General features: G+C 42.0%; 1 protein-coding gene across 2 annotated transcripts in view; it reads right to left on the bottom strand.

The window, feature by feature from the left end:
• slco5a1 (solute carrier organic anion transporter family member 5A1) overlaps positions 1–15209 on the bottom strand; it is a 157171-nt gene that overhangs the window by 4755 nt on the left and 137207 nt on the right. For both annotated transcript variants that reach the window (XM_033019344.1, XM_033019342.1), the window contains 4 exons: positions 10552–10750; positions 6977–7136; positions 4181–4422; positions 1607–1671 (listed from right to left, as the gene is read on the bottom strand). In XM_033019344.1, the coding sequence (XP_032875235.1) occupies positions 1607–1671; positions 4181–4422; positions 6977–7136; positions 10552–10750 (666 nt within the window). The remainder of the gene's footprint in view (positions 1–1606; positions 1672–4180; positions 4423–6976; positions 7137–10551; positions 10751–15209) is intronic.

Genomic DNA, 15209 nt, shown 5'->3' with positions numbered 1-15209 from the left:
CTTCTGGGATGAAAGTGTCTTTCTTCTTATCACTTCTGGGTTGTTACGTTTATTGTGAATCCTACTTCATATCCATATCCTTCCTTCACCAGAAAGCATTTGTTCCTATTTACTCCATCAAAACCCTTCCATATTTTAAACATTGCTAACATATCACTTCTTAACCAATTCTAATGAAATGTAATTGTCCTGAAACATTAACTGATTCTCTCGCTACAGATGCTGCCCAAATTCCTGAATATTTCCCACCTTTTATTTCAGTTCACTACTGCCTGCAGCATTTTTCTGTTTCTTTACCCCTTCGACTTTTCTGCTCGAAGGAGAACAACCCCAATCTCTCTAATTCCTTCCCCTAACTAAATATAATTAAGGAAAGAAACTGTTAATAAATTCAGAAACAGGCTTGTTGTTCAACATGAATTGTCACTTTGTCTTTAGTATCTCCTGAATGGAGAGCTGGTGAGAAATTGTGCATGGAATATCACACACTTTTAACAACAATAACTGATATTTTTCTTGGTTGACTTACAATGAAAAAGAGTGTGAAAGATGAGCAATCCAGCCAACTAACAACACTGTCCTACAAATGAGGTTTATCATCCTGGAGCCAATGTCACTGTAGTGGCCATTTGGCCTGTTTTGCACGTCATTGATGATGGCATGTGCCTTTAAATTTTAGACTGCCCGTTATATTGTGGGTGGGATTTATGATGTGTTTTTGGGCGTGTTTGGAGCTAAGGTGCTTTCGCAGAAGTTTAGTTTATAGTGCAGTTTGGAGCGAGTAGGGAGAAGGTTAACCCTTCGACCATGTGAGTTCAAAAAGAGATCATGCCAGTGTTATGGAGACACGAGGAGTTTTTGAATGTTTGAAGTAATAAGCTGGAGTTCGATAAAGATTGTAGTAACGAGTCGGAAGAAATTTGGATGTATCTTACTGTTTTCTATCAACAATAAAGCATTTATTCATCAAAAAGCTGTGTTTTGAAGCCATATCTGTGAAGAAGCTCTGAAGGTCTCTGTGGGAGAGCTCGCATGCGTTTCGAAGACATCCCCATTACCATGCTCATCCATTTAGCGCTAGGGAGTTAATTTCTCGAAAGATATGAAAATCTGCGTCTACAGTGACAAAACGATTAAGATTGCACAGCATTGCTCTGAAGAGTCCCGGGGGGTGCGATGTCCCAGCTAATATTCATCCTTCAACCAACATCAGTTCAACAGTCTATCAAATGTATGTGGCACTTTCCACAGTGATCATCAGAGCAGGGACTAAACTAGAAATGCCATTTGTTGAATCAGACACAATTTGGTTCATCCTGATGTAGAAACAAGTAACTGCAGATGGTAGTTTACACAAAATGTTTACATACGTTCTCCCCATGACCTGCGTGGGTTTTCTCTGAGATCTTCGGTTTCCTCCCACACTCCAAAGACGTACAGGTTTGTAGGTTAATTGGCTTGGAAAATGCAAAAATTGTCCCTAGTAGGTGTAGGATAGTGTTAATGTGCGGGGATCGCTGGTCGGCATGGACCCGGTGGGCCGAAGGGCCTGTTTCTGTGCTGTAACTCTAAACTAAACTAAACTATTGAAATATTACTTGCTTACCAAGAGTTCGTAAGAGAACAAATTGCATACCCAGCGCAAAAGGTCTCTCCTGATCTTCTACAGACCTAAAATAAAGAATTGTTTAAATTAATTTGTTCCATTGTCATGAAAAAAATCATACAGTATATCCAAGGATCATTTTCATCTTTGTAATTGTAATCATGCATCAGACAATTATAGTGGAGTCGGAAGTACAAAAAAAATACTGCTGAGCCCAAATAACCAGAACCTTCAATGTTATAGGCTCCAACCACAATTACGAGGTTGAGTGGCATACAAGGCTGAGGCTGGGGGCCAATAAAGGAGATGAACACAACCAGCATTTTTCAACTTTCTCCAGGTGAGTGGCCTGGAAAGGACATCCTTGGATCTCCTTCATGGTCAAGGAATGTGTACAATGGTACTTGTGAGAGCACATCTATTAACAGTGGCATTTACGTAGGACTGACCATGGATGGGTCGGAGCAACTGGTTCCCTTCTCCAGAGAGCAGGACAGAAACAGAAATTCCATTTGTTCCACCCTTTGTGCCTTCCCCACCGTTCTTACTATCTAGATTAGCTTGTTTCTGTTTTTCTCAGTTCTAATGGAGGGTCACAGATCTGAAACATCAACTGTTTCCCTTTCCACTGATGCTGTCTCGGTTGCTAAGTGGTTGATTGTATTTTTTAATTATCATTTCAGCTTTCCAGCGTCTGAAGTTCTCATTTTTATTTGAACCTCTTAGCTGTGTTTTGGAAATAATGTTTAAAATGATTCGGAATCGTATTCACATCGTCATACATAAGAGGCACTTCCACCACATCTGAACTTTAGGGTATTCATATTGGGAATGTTCCCACTAGGAACTTGAGGGAAAACACTTTACTGCACTAGAACACACTTTCTTTACCACTTCCAATGAAGTTACACCAGCAAAGTAGGAGCACCTTGAGAAGAGTTTCAGACAAAATTTAAAACAGGACAGAGGCCTGCAAATGATAGAAATCCTTGCAGTAAACATTATTCTTGCATTATTCTTGCAATATCGTTATTCCCTTATCATGTATCCGTACACAGTGAATGGCCCAATTATAATCATGTGTTGTCTCTCTGCTGAATGGTCAATCAGTAACGAAAGCTTTTCACTGTACCTCGGTACACGTGACAATAAACTAAACTGAACTAAATCCACTGGGCAAGCCCACAAGCTACTGTCGACCCAATGAATCTCCATGATCTATGAATTGTGCTAGGCAAAGCCACAATTTAATGTGTAAATGCAGCCACACAAATAACATTGATAGTTCAGTTAAGTGCAGAAAGTAAAGACCTCACATGATGCCATTTTCAAGTGAGCAACTCGAGACCCAGCAGCACAGGAGATTTTTAAAGCTACCTTAGCTATAGGGAGGTTGAGCAAGCTAGGACTTTATTCCTTGGCGTGCAGGAGGCTGATAGTTGATTTTACAGAGGTGTACAAAATCATGAGGGAAATAGATGTGTGAATGCAGAACTTTTTTTTCCCACCATAGTAGAATCAAGAACTATAAGGTATATGTTTAAAGTGAGAAGGGAAAGATTTAATAAGGACCTGAGATGCAGTATTTTCACACAGAGGGTGGTGGATATATGGAACAAGTTGCCAGAGGATGTAATTGAGGCAGTACTTGAGACAACAGCAACATACAGAAGGAAATTGGACCATACTTGGATAGGAAAGGTTTGGACGGATATAGGCCAAACGCAGGTAAATGAGACTAGCTTAGATGGGGTTTCTTGGTCAGGAAGGACAACTTGGGCTGTAGGGTCTGTTTCTGTGGTGTATCATTCTTTTGTCTTCTCTTTTCCTGATAACTCATTTTTGCTGATGATTGAAATCACAAACTCCGACTGCAGAGTGCGTGCCATTTACTTTGCCCCCTGTGTCCAATCCTCAGGCTCTACCACTCGCGCAACAAACTGTCAGACTAGTCCTCATGGTATCTCTCTTTCTGACCTTCCTGCATCATCATCCCTGCTGTAGTTGGCAGTCCAGAAAAAGCTAAAAAATGCGCAAATCCTGCATACATTGGAACGACTGCACTGCTGATTCTTGTCATGAAGCAAGCCTGACATCTTTACATTTATTCTGTTCACCAATTACATCAGTGGTTCCAATTCTGTTTCTCCTATGGAAAGTACCAGACAAGTGCATTGAACAGGAAATAGCTTCCATGTGCAAGTTCCTGCAGGGTTAAGAACAAAATCTTGGACATGAATAAATCCTGCAAGTGGTATGTTTACTGCAGATATTGCCCAGTCTTAGGGTGCTCTTGGTTTATAGCATTATAGGTGATAGTGGATTAATTTGATCTGTACATGTAGACACACAACCTGTCTACACCATTTAAAATGAGGACTGCGATGTTTGACATTTTATTTTCGAAATTGACATAACTTGTTATTAATGCTAATAATAATGAGTGTGATATAATCCGGACTATAAATTGCTCTAAAACACTATGTGACAGCAACCTACAACATCATGTACTTTTCTCCAACTGCTTGAGCTGGCATGCCTGGTTGGTGCTCTTTGGCAACAAGGAGTTCTTACCTGAGTGTTACGATGATAACCGATGGCTGTGCACAAGCTGTAATTAGTGTGACGATGAAGAGAAATATTAGAAAAGGGATGAGTGTGTTGCATGTCCGCTCACACTTGCCGGACACTGCATACCCATTCTCATTCAGGTATGTTTTCACAATAACCAGTCGGAGCTGATTTTTCTGCCCTGTTGTAGGCGGGGTTATCACCTGCCGACTTTGAACACAGGTACAGTCAGTGTAGTTCCTCATCTGCAAAACAACACAATTGATATTCAAAAGGAGCATTACCGCTTACTTTTGTTCACTGCAAGAATTCAAGAGTCAGGAAATGTGTACAACAATAATTTGGTTAGCATCTGTGGAAGGACTAGAATTACGATGATTCGGGTCAGGACCCTTCTTCAGACTAAAGCAGTGGTGGGGGTGGGAGAGAGCTGGAAAAGAGAGGTGGGGCGGGGCAACTTTTGACAAGTTTTGGCAGATACAGGTGGGGGGGGGGGGGGTTAATTGGTAGATGGGTGGAGTAAGTGATAAAGGCTAGAGAAGGATGCAAAACGGTGTCAGATAAGGAAAGAAGAGGAAGAGTGAAATATAAAGCTAGAGGGATGGATATCGGTGGAAGGGAACAGGGGGGAGATAAAAGAGGTGGGATAACAAGGAAATATGGGGCTCAGGGATGGGAGATGAGTGTACATTAGGAGGGCAAATCAGTAGGGTGACTAGGGTGGTGAGAGAAATATGTGCACATCGAGGTGAAAAGGGCAGGGAAAAAAGTGAGTGGGGGTGGGGTGGGAGGGTGGGGGGGTAATGGTGAGTATTACAGGAAATTGAAGAATTCAATGTTCATACTGCTGGGTCATAAGCTACCCCACCAGCATATAAGGTGCTGATCTTCCAGTTTGAGTGTGGCCTCACTCTAGCAAAGGAGGAGATCAAGGCCAGAAAGGTCATTATGGGAAATGAACGGGGAGTTAAAATTGTTAGCAAACAGGAGATCCAGCAAGCCTTGGCAGACGAAAGTGGCAAGTGCTCGACGAAATGCTCGTGGAGTCTACAATTGGTCTCACTTTGTAATGTTGGCCACATTGGGAGCATTAAATGCCCTCAATAGGTTTAATAAAATGAAATTATATTACCATTTATCTCCTGTCCAACAAAATAGACCAATTCCAGTAAAACAATTCTTAAAGAAAATAAAGGTTTGGAGGGATATGGACCAAATGCAAGGAAGTGAGACTAGATCGGATCGGCATGGGCAAGTTGGGCCGAAGGGTCTGTTTTCATGTTGTGTGACTATGGCTCTTATAGCACTTTTTAAAATCATTTTTGTTGTAATACAAAGCACCATAACCAAAGGAAAATTCACTGCTGCATTATATTAGTCATCAATTATTCTCTATTTCCGCTCCATTTACATGTTAGCTTCATGACACCAGTTATTTCCCCATTACAGTACTTCAGTTAGTAATTATATCCCTTGTACATTATCAAAATAGTCCCTTTATAAGGAACTCGTAGATCCAAGATCTGAAAGTAGACATTGTCACTGTGTGCAGTAGTGATTTAAAACCATAAGAACAGGAGTAGACCATTCTATTCATCCCTCCTGATCTGCATCATAACTCCATCTACATCTTTTGTCATCAATATATAAATATAATATATGTTCGCAAATCTTTATATCCAAGTCATGAATAAATAAATTAGCTGAGTTCCCATCAAAAATGTTTGTAGGTCACCAGCATTTTTTTCAATATTTAAAAAAACTAATTTTTGATGCCGAATAAAAATTCCCACCAGATCAACTGTTGCTTTAGATTCCATGAGTCTTCATTTTAGCCGGCAGCATCTCACGTGGAATTCGATGCTTGCATTCTGGAATACCTGCACAAATCCTAATCACCTTTGAAGAAGTTAGTTCTTCAAAAAAATCTAAATTGTTTGTTGAACCAAACTGACGCCCTCTAATTAGCTTCAGATATCGTCAGATGCTCATACATTCCTTCTTTAATGATAAGTTGTAACAGTTTACCACAATCGCTGAAAACCAACAAGTCAACAATGTTGGTAAATGAGCCACTGTGCAGTCTTTACCATTTTGATTTAGGGATTTAGATTCTACATGGACATTAGTCTACAAGGTCTTCGACAAGGTCCCTTCAGGGGTAGACTGGTCCAGAAGACTAGATCGCCTGGGATCCATAGTAAGTAGACTATTGGATACAACATTGAATTGATGGCAGGGGCGACTGCGTGGTAGTGGAAAGTTGTTTTACAGTTTGGAGGTCTGTGACCACTGGTGTCCTGCAGGGATAAGTGCCGGGTCTTCTGTTGCTCCTGGGCGGAAATTGGTTATTTTAAACAATCATCCAAAATTTGCAGTGACCACCTCTGCAGACCACACACCAAGTCATATCAAAAGTGGAAAATATCACAAGGCTACAATTGCCTGTGGATCATTGAACCTTGCTGTTTATTTGCTCCAAAACATTGAGAACATTTTTGTTTATAAATATTTATAAGTACGTCAAGCCACTAAATGGTCTCAAATATTTGTAATTCAATATGAAGAGCGTCATTCAGAGCACAGAACTTTATTGGCTGAATAATATTTGCAAAATGTGAATTCTATCAGCTGATGTCAGTTTGCAGGAGAATCGACATGGTGATCATTTTTATAATTTGCTACAAAAAAAAATGCAAGAAGCCACCATTACCCCAGCTGGTAGCGTAGGTCTGCCCAGCAAATTAGAATCTTGCTTTTCATTGCTTTGAAGAAAAATATATCAAACCTCACACTCACCCTTGTGCTTTCATTGACGAGGATCGAGCAGCCAGCCAAACAAGGACTGAAGTATGTAATCCCATCTGATCCACAGACAGGTTCGTAGTCATGGATTCTGCACCCACAGTTAACATTGCAGTCACCGGTTAGGTTTCTATGCGCCATTGTAAGTGAAGGGCTGAAAAAAACACAAAAATAACTGTTTTTGCCTTGTTTCCCCTTCCATATACTCTTGAACTTGTTCATTTGGTATGTCTTGCAGACACAATATCAAAAGCAATCAAGAATTATTATTTTTCGATGATGCTGGAGGGGTTTAAGCAGATATGACCATTCTCCACATTAATCTGTTCGTTGGGTTACTGGGTGCCAGGCAAATTTTGAGAAGACATGGATAAAGAAATGTAAAGGATTTTCAATAATGGTTCATGGAGCAAAAGTTATTTTAAGCTACTTTAATAATGGTACCTCAATTCAATGTCCATGCGGTTGGGTTGTAGGTTACCCAAGTGAAGTATGATGCACTGTTCATCTAGTTTGTGCCTGGCCTCACATTGACAGTGAATGAGGCCAAGGACAGGCATTAAAATGGCTAGCAAATGGGAGATGCAGATAGCGACAATGGACAAAGTGCAAGTGCTCGGCAAAATGGTCTCCTTGCCTATATTTGATCTATTTGAGTAGAGGAGGTCACATTATGAGCACCCATTGCAATAATCAAGATTGAAGGAGGTGTACCATTTGTTTTCAGTTTCCTAAATTTATAACCAGATCAATCCACTTGATTCCTCCCATTTCCTCCAAATACAAGGCGTAGCTATGGGCACGCGCATGGGACCCAGCTACGCCTGCCTCTTTGTCGGGTACGTCGAACAATCCTTGTTCGAGATGGGGGCAGTGTTAGCTGTGAGGAGGATGCTAGGAGACTGCAAGGTGACTTGGATAGGCTGGGTGAGTGGGCAAATGTTTGGCAGATGCAGTATAATGTGGATAAATGTGAGGTTATCCATTTTGGTGGCAAAAACAGGAAAGCAGACTATTATCTAAATGGTGGCCGACTAGGAAAAGGGGAGATGCAGCGAGACCTGGGTGTCATGGTACACCAGTCATTGAAAGTAGGCATGCAGGTGCAGCAGGCAGTGAAGAAAGCGAATGGTATGTTAGCTTTCATAGCAAAAGGATTTGAGTATAGGAGCAGGGAGGTTCTGCTGCAGTTGTACAGGGTCTTGGTGAGACCACACCTGGAGTATTGCGTGCAGTTTTGGTCTCCAAATCTGAGGAAGGACATTGTTGCCATAGAGGGAGTGCAGAGAAGGTTCACCAGACTGATTCCTGGGATGTCAGGACTGTCTTATGAAGAAAGACTGGATAGACTTGGTTTATACTCTCTAGAATTTAGGAGATTGAGAGGGGATCTTATAGAAACTTATAAAATTCTTAAGGGGTTGGACAGGCTAGATGCAGGAAGATTGCTCCCGATGTTGGGGAAGTCCAGGACAAGGGGTCACAGCTTAAGGATAAGGGGGAAATCCTTTAAAACCGAGATGAGAAGAACTTTTTTCACACAGAGAGTGGTGAATCTCTGGAACTCTCTGCCACAGAGGGTAGTCGAGGCCAGTTCATTGGCTATATTTAAGAGGGAGTTAGATGTGGCCCTTGTGGCTAAAGGGATCAGAGGGTATGGAGAGAAGGCAGGTACGGGATACTGAGTTGGATGATCAGCCATGATCATATTGAATGGCGGTGCAGGCTCGAAGGGCCGAATGGCCTACTCCTGCACCTAATTTCTATGTTTCTATGTTTCTATGTACCAGGGCCCCATCCCTGACCTCTACCTCCGCTACATCGACGACTGCTTTGGTGCCACCTCCTGCACCCACACACAACTGACTGACTTCATCCACTTCACCACTAACTTCCATCCGGCACTCAAATACACCTGGACCATTTCCGACACTTCCCTACCATTCCTTGACCTCACTATCTCCATCGCAGGTGATAAACTTTTGACCGACATCCACTATAAACCTACTGACTCCAAGGGCTATCTGGACTACACTTCTTCCCACCCTGCTTCCAGTAAGGACTCCATCACCTACTCCCAATTCCTCCGTCTATGCCGCATCTGCTCCCAGGATGAGGCGTTCCACACCAGGGCATCTGAAGTCCTCATTCTTCAGGGAATGGGGGTTCCCCTCCCCCACCATAGATGAGGCTTGCACCAGGGTCTCTTCCATACCCCGTAACACTGCTCTCTCTCCCCATCCCCCCACTCGCAACAAGGGCAGAGTCCCCCTGGTCCTCACCTTCCACCCCACCAGCCGTCACATACAACAAGTAATCCTCCGTCAGTTTCGCCACCTCCAACGTGACCCCACCACTCGCCACATCTTCCCATCTCCCCCCATGTCTGCTTTCCACAAAGACCGCTCCCTCCGTAAATCCCTTGTCAATTCTTCCCTTCCCTCCCATACCACCCCCTCCCCGGGCATTTTCCGTTGCAACCGCAAGAGATGCTACACTTGTCGCTTTACCTCCCCCCTCAACTCCATTCAAGGACCCAAGCAGTCGTTCCAGGTGCGACAGAGGTTCACCTGCAACTCCTCCAACCTCATCTATTGCATCCGCTGCTCTAGATGTCAACTGCTCTACATCGGTGAGACCAAGCGGAGGCTTGGCGATCGTTTCGCCGAACACCTCCGCTCGGTCCACTTAACCAACCTGATCTCCCTGTGGCTCAGCACTTCAACCCTCCCTCCCATTCCGTATCCGACCTCTCTGTCCTGGGTCTCCTCCATGGCCAGAGCGAGCACCACCGGAAATTGGAGGAACAGCACCTCATATTCCACTTGGGGAGTCTGCATCCTGGTGGCATGAACATTTAATTCTCCCAATTTTGTTAGCCCTTGCTGTCTCCTCCCCTTCCTATCTCTCCCTCAGCCCTCGGGCTCCTCCACCTCCTTTTTCCTTTCTTCTCCCCGCCCACCCCCCCATCAGTCTGAAGAAGGGTTTCGGCCCGAAACGTTGCCTATTTCCTTCGCTCCATAGATGCTGCTGCACCCGCTGAGTTTCTCCGGCATTTTTGTGTACCTTCGATTTTCCAGCATCTGCAGTTCCTTCTTAAACAATCCACTAATGGGGTCAGATTTTCCTTAAAAGGATTGATGCTTTGTTTCAATGAGGGAATGAACATTTGCCAAACTGAAGCCACTTAGCAGAATTGGCACCTGCAATAACTATTAAAGAAAACATTGCACTCTACAAAATACCACAACTTTTTAATATAAATAGACCAAAAATTGTCCAATTACTTTAATCTATAATTATCACCAGCAGTGTGTGACTTGTTTCAGACAATGGGGTGGAAAATGTTGATAGTTGTGTGAAACAAGCAAGTGATCAAATAACTAATTTTTCACAGTGCCCAATTTTCTTTTCACTTTAAATCTGAGCTAAATAAATTTGAGTCCTATGTACAAGGCAGCCAATTTACTGTCAACCTTTGGACCAATTTCACTCACAAAAGCTATTACAGACAAAACAACATTACAATCATTAAATGGCAAAAAAACATAAATTGAAATATTTCTTACCCTGTGGTGTATGGTATATTAATGCCCCCAAGGTTAATGCTTTCACAGCCAACAATGAAGAGTGTGGAGAAGCACAACAAAGAAACACCACTGCATATCATAGCAAGTTTAGCTGATTCTCGGGCACCAAGCTTGAGTTTTTTAATAATGTAGCCCCCTAGGATAATGCCAACACCAGCACTGGGAACAATGACCACACCTGGAATTAAATCACAACATCAATTTACAAATGGTTCCCTTTACAGGGAACTGCACACTGATTCCAAAGTATTGCATACGAATGAAGCAAGTTTGCATTAACATTATAGTTTACCTTTCAGTTATATTTAAAACCTGTATTTTCAATCTATACTCATCAACCGCCCAACTACATTATCAGAACAATATAAAATTCATGCGCAAGGTGTGAAAATTCAGTATGATATTGATATTTTTCTCTTTTGTAATTAATCACCATCTTTAATTGTGCATCATTTAATTATTATTCTCCAATTAATTCTGTATATCACATTGAATTTTACATTCCCGCACAGCAAAGTAATTTAGTTTTATCAGCAGGCAAGACAAATGAATTTACTTATTAGAAATGGTTACAACAATGTTTCCAAGGACAATTACAAAGACATTGAGTAGGAAGGAACTGCAGATGCCAGTTTACACCAAAGATAGACCTAAAATGCTGAAGTAACTCAGTGGAACAGGCAGCATCTCTGGATAGAAGGAATGGGTGACGTTTTGGGTAGTATGAAGAAGGATCTTGACCTGAAACGTCACCCATTCCTTCTATCCAGAGATGCTGCCTGTTCCGCTGAGTTACTCCAGCATTTTGTGTCTATCTATAAAGACATTGAACTGTTTAGAGCACCTGAACCTGTTCTTCATGTCCACCTGCCCAATGCAATGTATACTTTTCACCTTCATAGTATCTACAACAAATCACAAGGGGGTGGGCAGGATGCACATAGGCTTCAAGTTATTGTCTTCACCAAATATGTGATAAATATATATTGTATTTTTATGATAGGATTTTCATTCAGATATTAAATTATAATTTCCTATTGATATTATCAGGAAAGTTGAATAGTATTAACTTATTTTTTAATTTATTGTAGAATACGTGTGACTAAAGAACTGAAATACAGTATCTTTCTTGTTAACCATTTGAGTCAGTATGAGATCTATTTTGTTTCAAGTTGTATTTATGTAGCACTTACATCATTGTTAAAATATTTTGAAATGCCACCCAGATATGTCTCAGAAGATGATTACTGATAAAGGAAGGGAGTGTTTATGAGCTATAACTGCATACTTGTTCCATCTGGGTTATACAACATGGTATCCTCAGGAATGTCTCTGTGGAGAAAAGCCAGCAAAAAAAACCAAGATCTAATAGCTAACATTTCTCAAATACATTCAATTTATCTTGATTATAGAAAAATACCTAGAGGCCGTGTCAAATCATTCTGACCAACAAATTTTCCATAAATGTTAAATGTAGTAATAGCTGGGATAAACGAGAAAACCGGAAGGAGAAACAGATTGTAAGGGGTTGTTTTAAAATGATAGATTTTAATTTTAAACCTAAGACATATTGTGGTAATAATTCAACTGGAGGTTCTGAAGTCACCAGATGAAGCACAAATCCATCCAGTGATCAATTACTGCAAATAGGTTTAACAAAAGAAATCTGTTGCACGACTTGAGAACAGGCCAAAATGATTTAGAGCCAATTATAATCAAGGATGCAATATGGGCAACATGACATTCAATAGGTCCAACAATCAAAAACGATTTTAAAAAAAATACCAGGATCTACTCCTCACCTATATTTTACATCCATCTAGCATACAAATGTGGGTCAGGTAGCATCTGTGGAGGGGCAACATTTCGGGTTAACCACTTCTGCGACCTGAAACATCACCAATCCATGCCCTCCACAGATGTTGCCTGGCCTGCGATGTTCCTCCAGCATTTTGTGTTTTGCTCACGATTCCAGCATCTTCAGTCTCTCATGTCTCTGATGCTTCTGCCTAATGTTTCATGCGAACCTCAGGATTTTTACTCTGCAGTATGCCCCAGATTTGGAACTCAAACTTTTACAGACAGATCTTACCATGAATATGGTTGCAGGGATAAAAGTCTAATAGACCTGTCATGCCAATAACTTCCAGAGGATACAGCCCTCTAAGAACTACAGCATATTTACAGTTATGGCATGGAAACAGGCCGTTCAGCCAACTGACTCCACACCGACCATTGATCACCCCGTTCACATTGGTTCAGTGTTATCTCACTTTCTCATCAACTGCCTACACTCTGGGGGCAGGTTACAGCAAACAATTAACCTGGAAACCCATACGTCTGGGATGTGGAAGGAAACAGGAGCACTCAGAGGAAACCCACGCAGTCACAGAGAAAATGTGCAAACTCCTTATGGAAAGCACCCAAAGTCAGGATAGAATCTGGCCTCTGGCGCTGTAAGTTAGTGACTCTACCATCTGCACCACTGTGCCGCCCATAAACCTGTCTGGATTTTAAGTTCATCAGCCATGCATTCCATTGACGAAAGCCTATGATATCCCTTTTAGATTAGGGGAAATACTAGCAACATTAAATTGTGCACAGGATATTCTGCACTAGATCTGTAACCACGTGTTACTCAAAATCTATTCTGGTCTCTGGTTTTGGAAGGTCTCAAAATACTGCAAAACTCCATTAATTCAGTGTGCTTGGAGCTTTAGTGGTGCTGAACTAGCAGATTTTCCAGACTAATGGACTTTTCTCAAATTAATACCCCAACACGTTTTTTATTTGTTATTTTTTAATTACTTTCATTGTAGTGCGAGATATAGAACTGGATGAGTTTCAAGGCAGTGTGGAAACAGCGTCAATGTGCCCCGATGCATACAGAGGAACCACTGGACTAAGCTGCCTAAGTGCATTAACGAGAGCCTTATGGGCCTGTCCCACTTAGGCAATTTTTTAGGCGACTACAGGCGACTAGGCAGTCGCCACATGGTCGCCTGGGTCTCGCCTGTATGGTCGTGAGTAGTCTCCTCTGTCGCCCAAAGAGTCGTAGCGTCTTTCTGGTCGCCGGTGGATTTTCAACATGTTGAAACATTTTCGGAGACAGTCGGCAACAGTGGGTTTGACGCCAATGAGCGTAGCTTAACTTCTCCTGATGTAGGTGCTGTCGTAGTTGTCACCAGGTTAACGTAGGTTGTCACCAGGTGACGTAGGTTGTTGCCAGGTGCTGACTTCATTTTTTTTGTTGTCAAAGTAATGATTCTATTTCAAATTTTATGTCGAAATTAGCAGGTCGCTGTTTTTTTTTCTCGGCGACCTGCTAATGAGTCGCCAGCAGTCATCTAAAAATAACCTAAGTAGGACAGGCCGATAAGAATGGTAAAGGGAGCCATGGTAACACAGTTCCTTTAGCTTCCCAAGAGAAATAAACATGGACATGGGAACTTAGAATATTAAAGGAAGCAAGGGAGCATGTGTATAATTTTACTGACTGAAATCTATACCCATTAGCTGAGTAAAGGAACTTAAATTGATATATTGTCTCTGATCAGAATTATCTGGGCATCACGGTGGCGCAGCGGTAGAGTTGCTGCCTTACAGTGTCAAAGACCTAGGTTCGATCCTGACTACGGGTGCTGTTTGTAAGGAGTTTGTACGTTCTCCCTGTGACCGCGCAGGTTTTCTCCGGGTGTTCCAGCTTCCTCTCACATTCCAAAGATGTACAGATTTGTTGGTTAATTGGCTTCTGTAAATTGCCCCTAGTGTGTAGGATGCAAAACTGGGATAACACAGAACTAGTGTATGGGTGATCATTGGTCGGCAGGGACCCAGTGGGCAGTAGGGCCTGTTTCCCAGCTGCATCTCTAAACTCTAAATTAATCTGAATATAATCAGCATTTTTTGTTATACAGGAGATCAATGTTTTGCATCTCTCCATGTTGGCATGTTTTTTGTCTGACTGCCTTGAAATTTGTTCGCAACATTTTCTAATGATGCACGCTAGTTCTATCGCCCACATCCTCAAATTTCATCTTGCTCCGCCATATCTATTTGAGGAGCCCACACACAAGAGCAGGGATGTCAAAAGGCATGCGGTGTTTGTTTTGAAATCACTTGCATTTAGGCCGAAGCACATTGTACTGAGACTGAGGCACCAGTGCTTTAGCTGATCTGCTGCTTGTAATTCTAAAGTGCCTGTCATCTTCCAGGAAGATTCTCGTTTTAGGGGTTTCTTTCATATTTTCACCCACCATTCTCACAATGCATTTCCAATATCTTTCTGGTCCTTGTTCATGTCTTTGTCTAGTTCCCATATACTTCACACCTAATCAAATGGAGCTACAAGGAACTGCAGATGCAGGTTTACAAAAAAAGACACAAAGTGCTGGAGTAACTCAGGGGGTCAGGCAGCATTTCTGGAAAACATGGATGACTGACACTTCGCCTCAGGACCCTTCTTCACATTGATTGTGGGTGGGTGGGGAAGAAAGCTGGAAGAGAGGCCAGAATAATGCCTGGCCAGTTATAGGTGGATGCAGGTGAGGGTTTCTTTTGAATAGACAGATGGTTAGACAAAGGCCAGAGATAAAAATACAAAAGACGTGAGGTTAGGATAGAAGAGGTGAGAAGGA

Source organism: Amblyraja radiata, chromosome 4 (assembly GCF_010909765.2).
Source record: "Amblyraja radiata isolate CabotCenter1 chromosome 4, sAmbRad1.1.pri, whole genome shotgun sequence".
Taxonomy (NCBI): Eukaryota; Metazoa; Chordata; class Chondrichthyes; order Rajiformes; family Rajidae; genus Amblyraja; species Amblyraja radiata.
The sequence above is the reverse complement of the archived record's forward strand: the minus strand, read 5'-3'. Positions and strand labels throughout refer to the sequence as shown.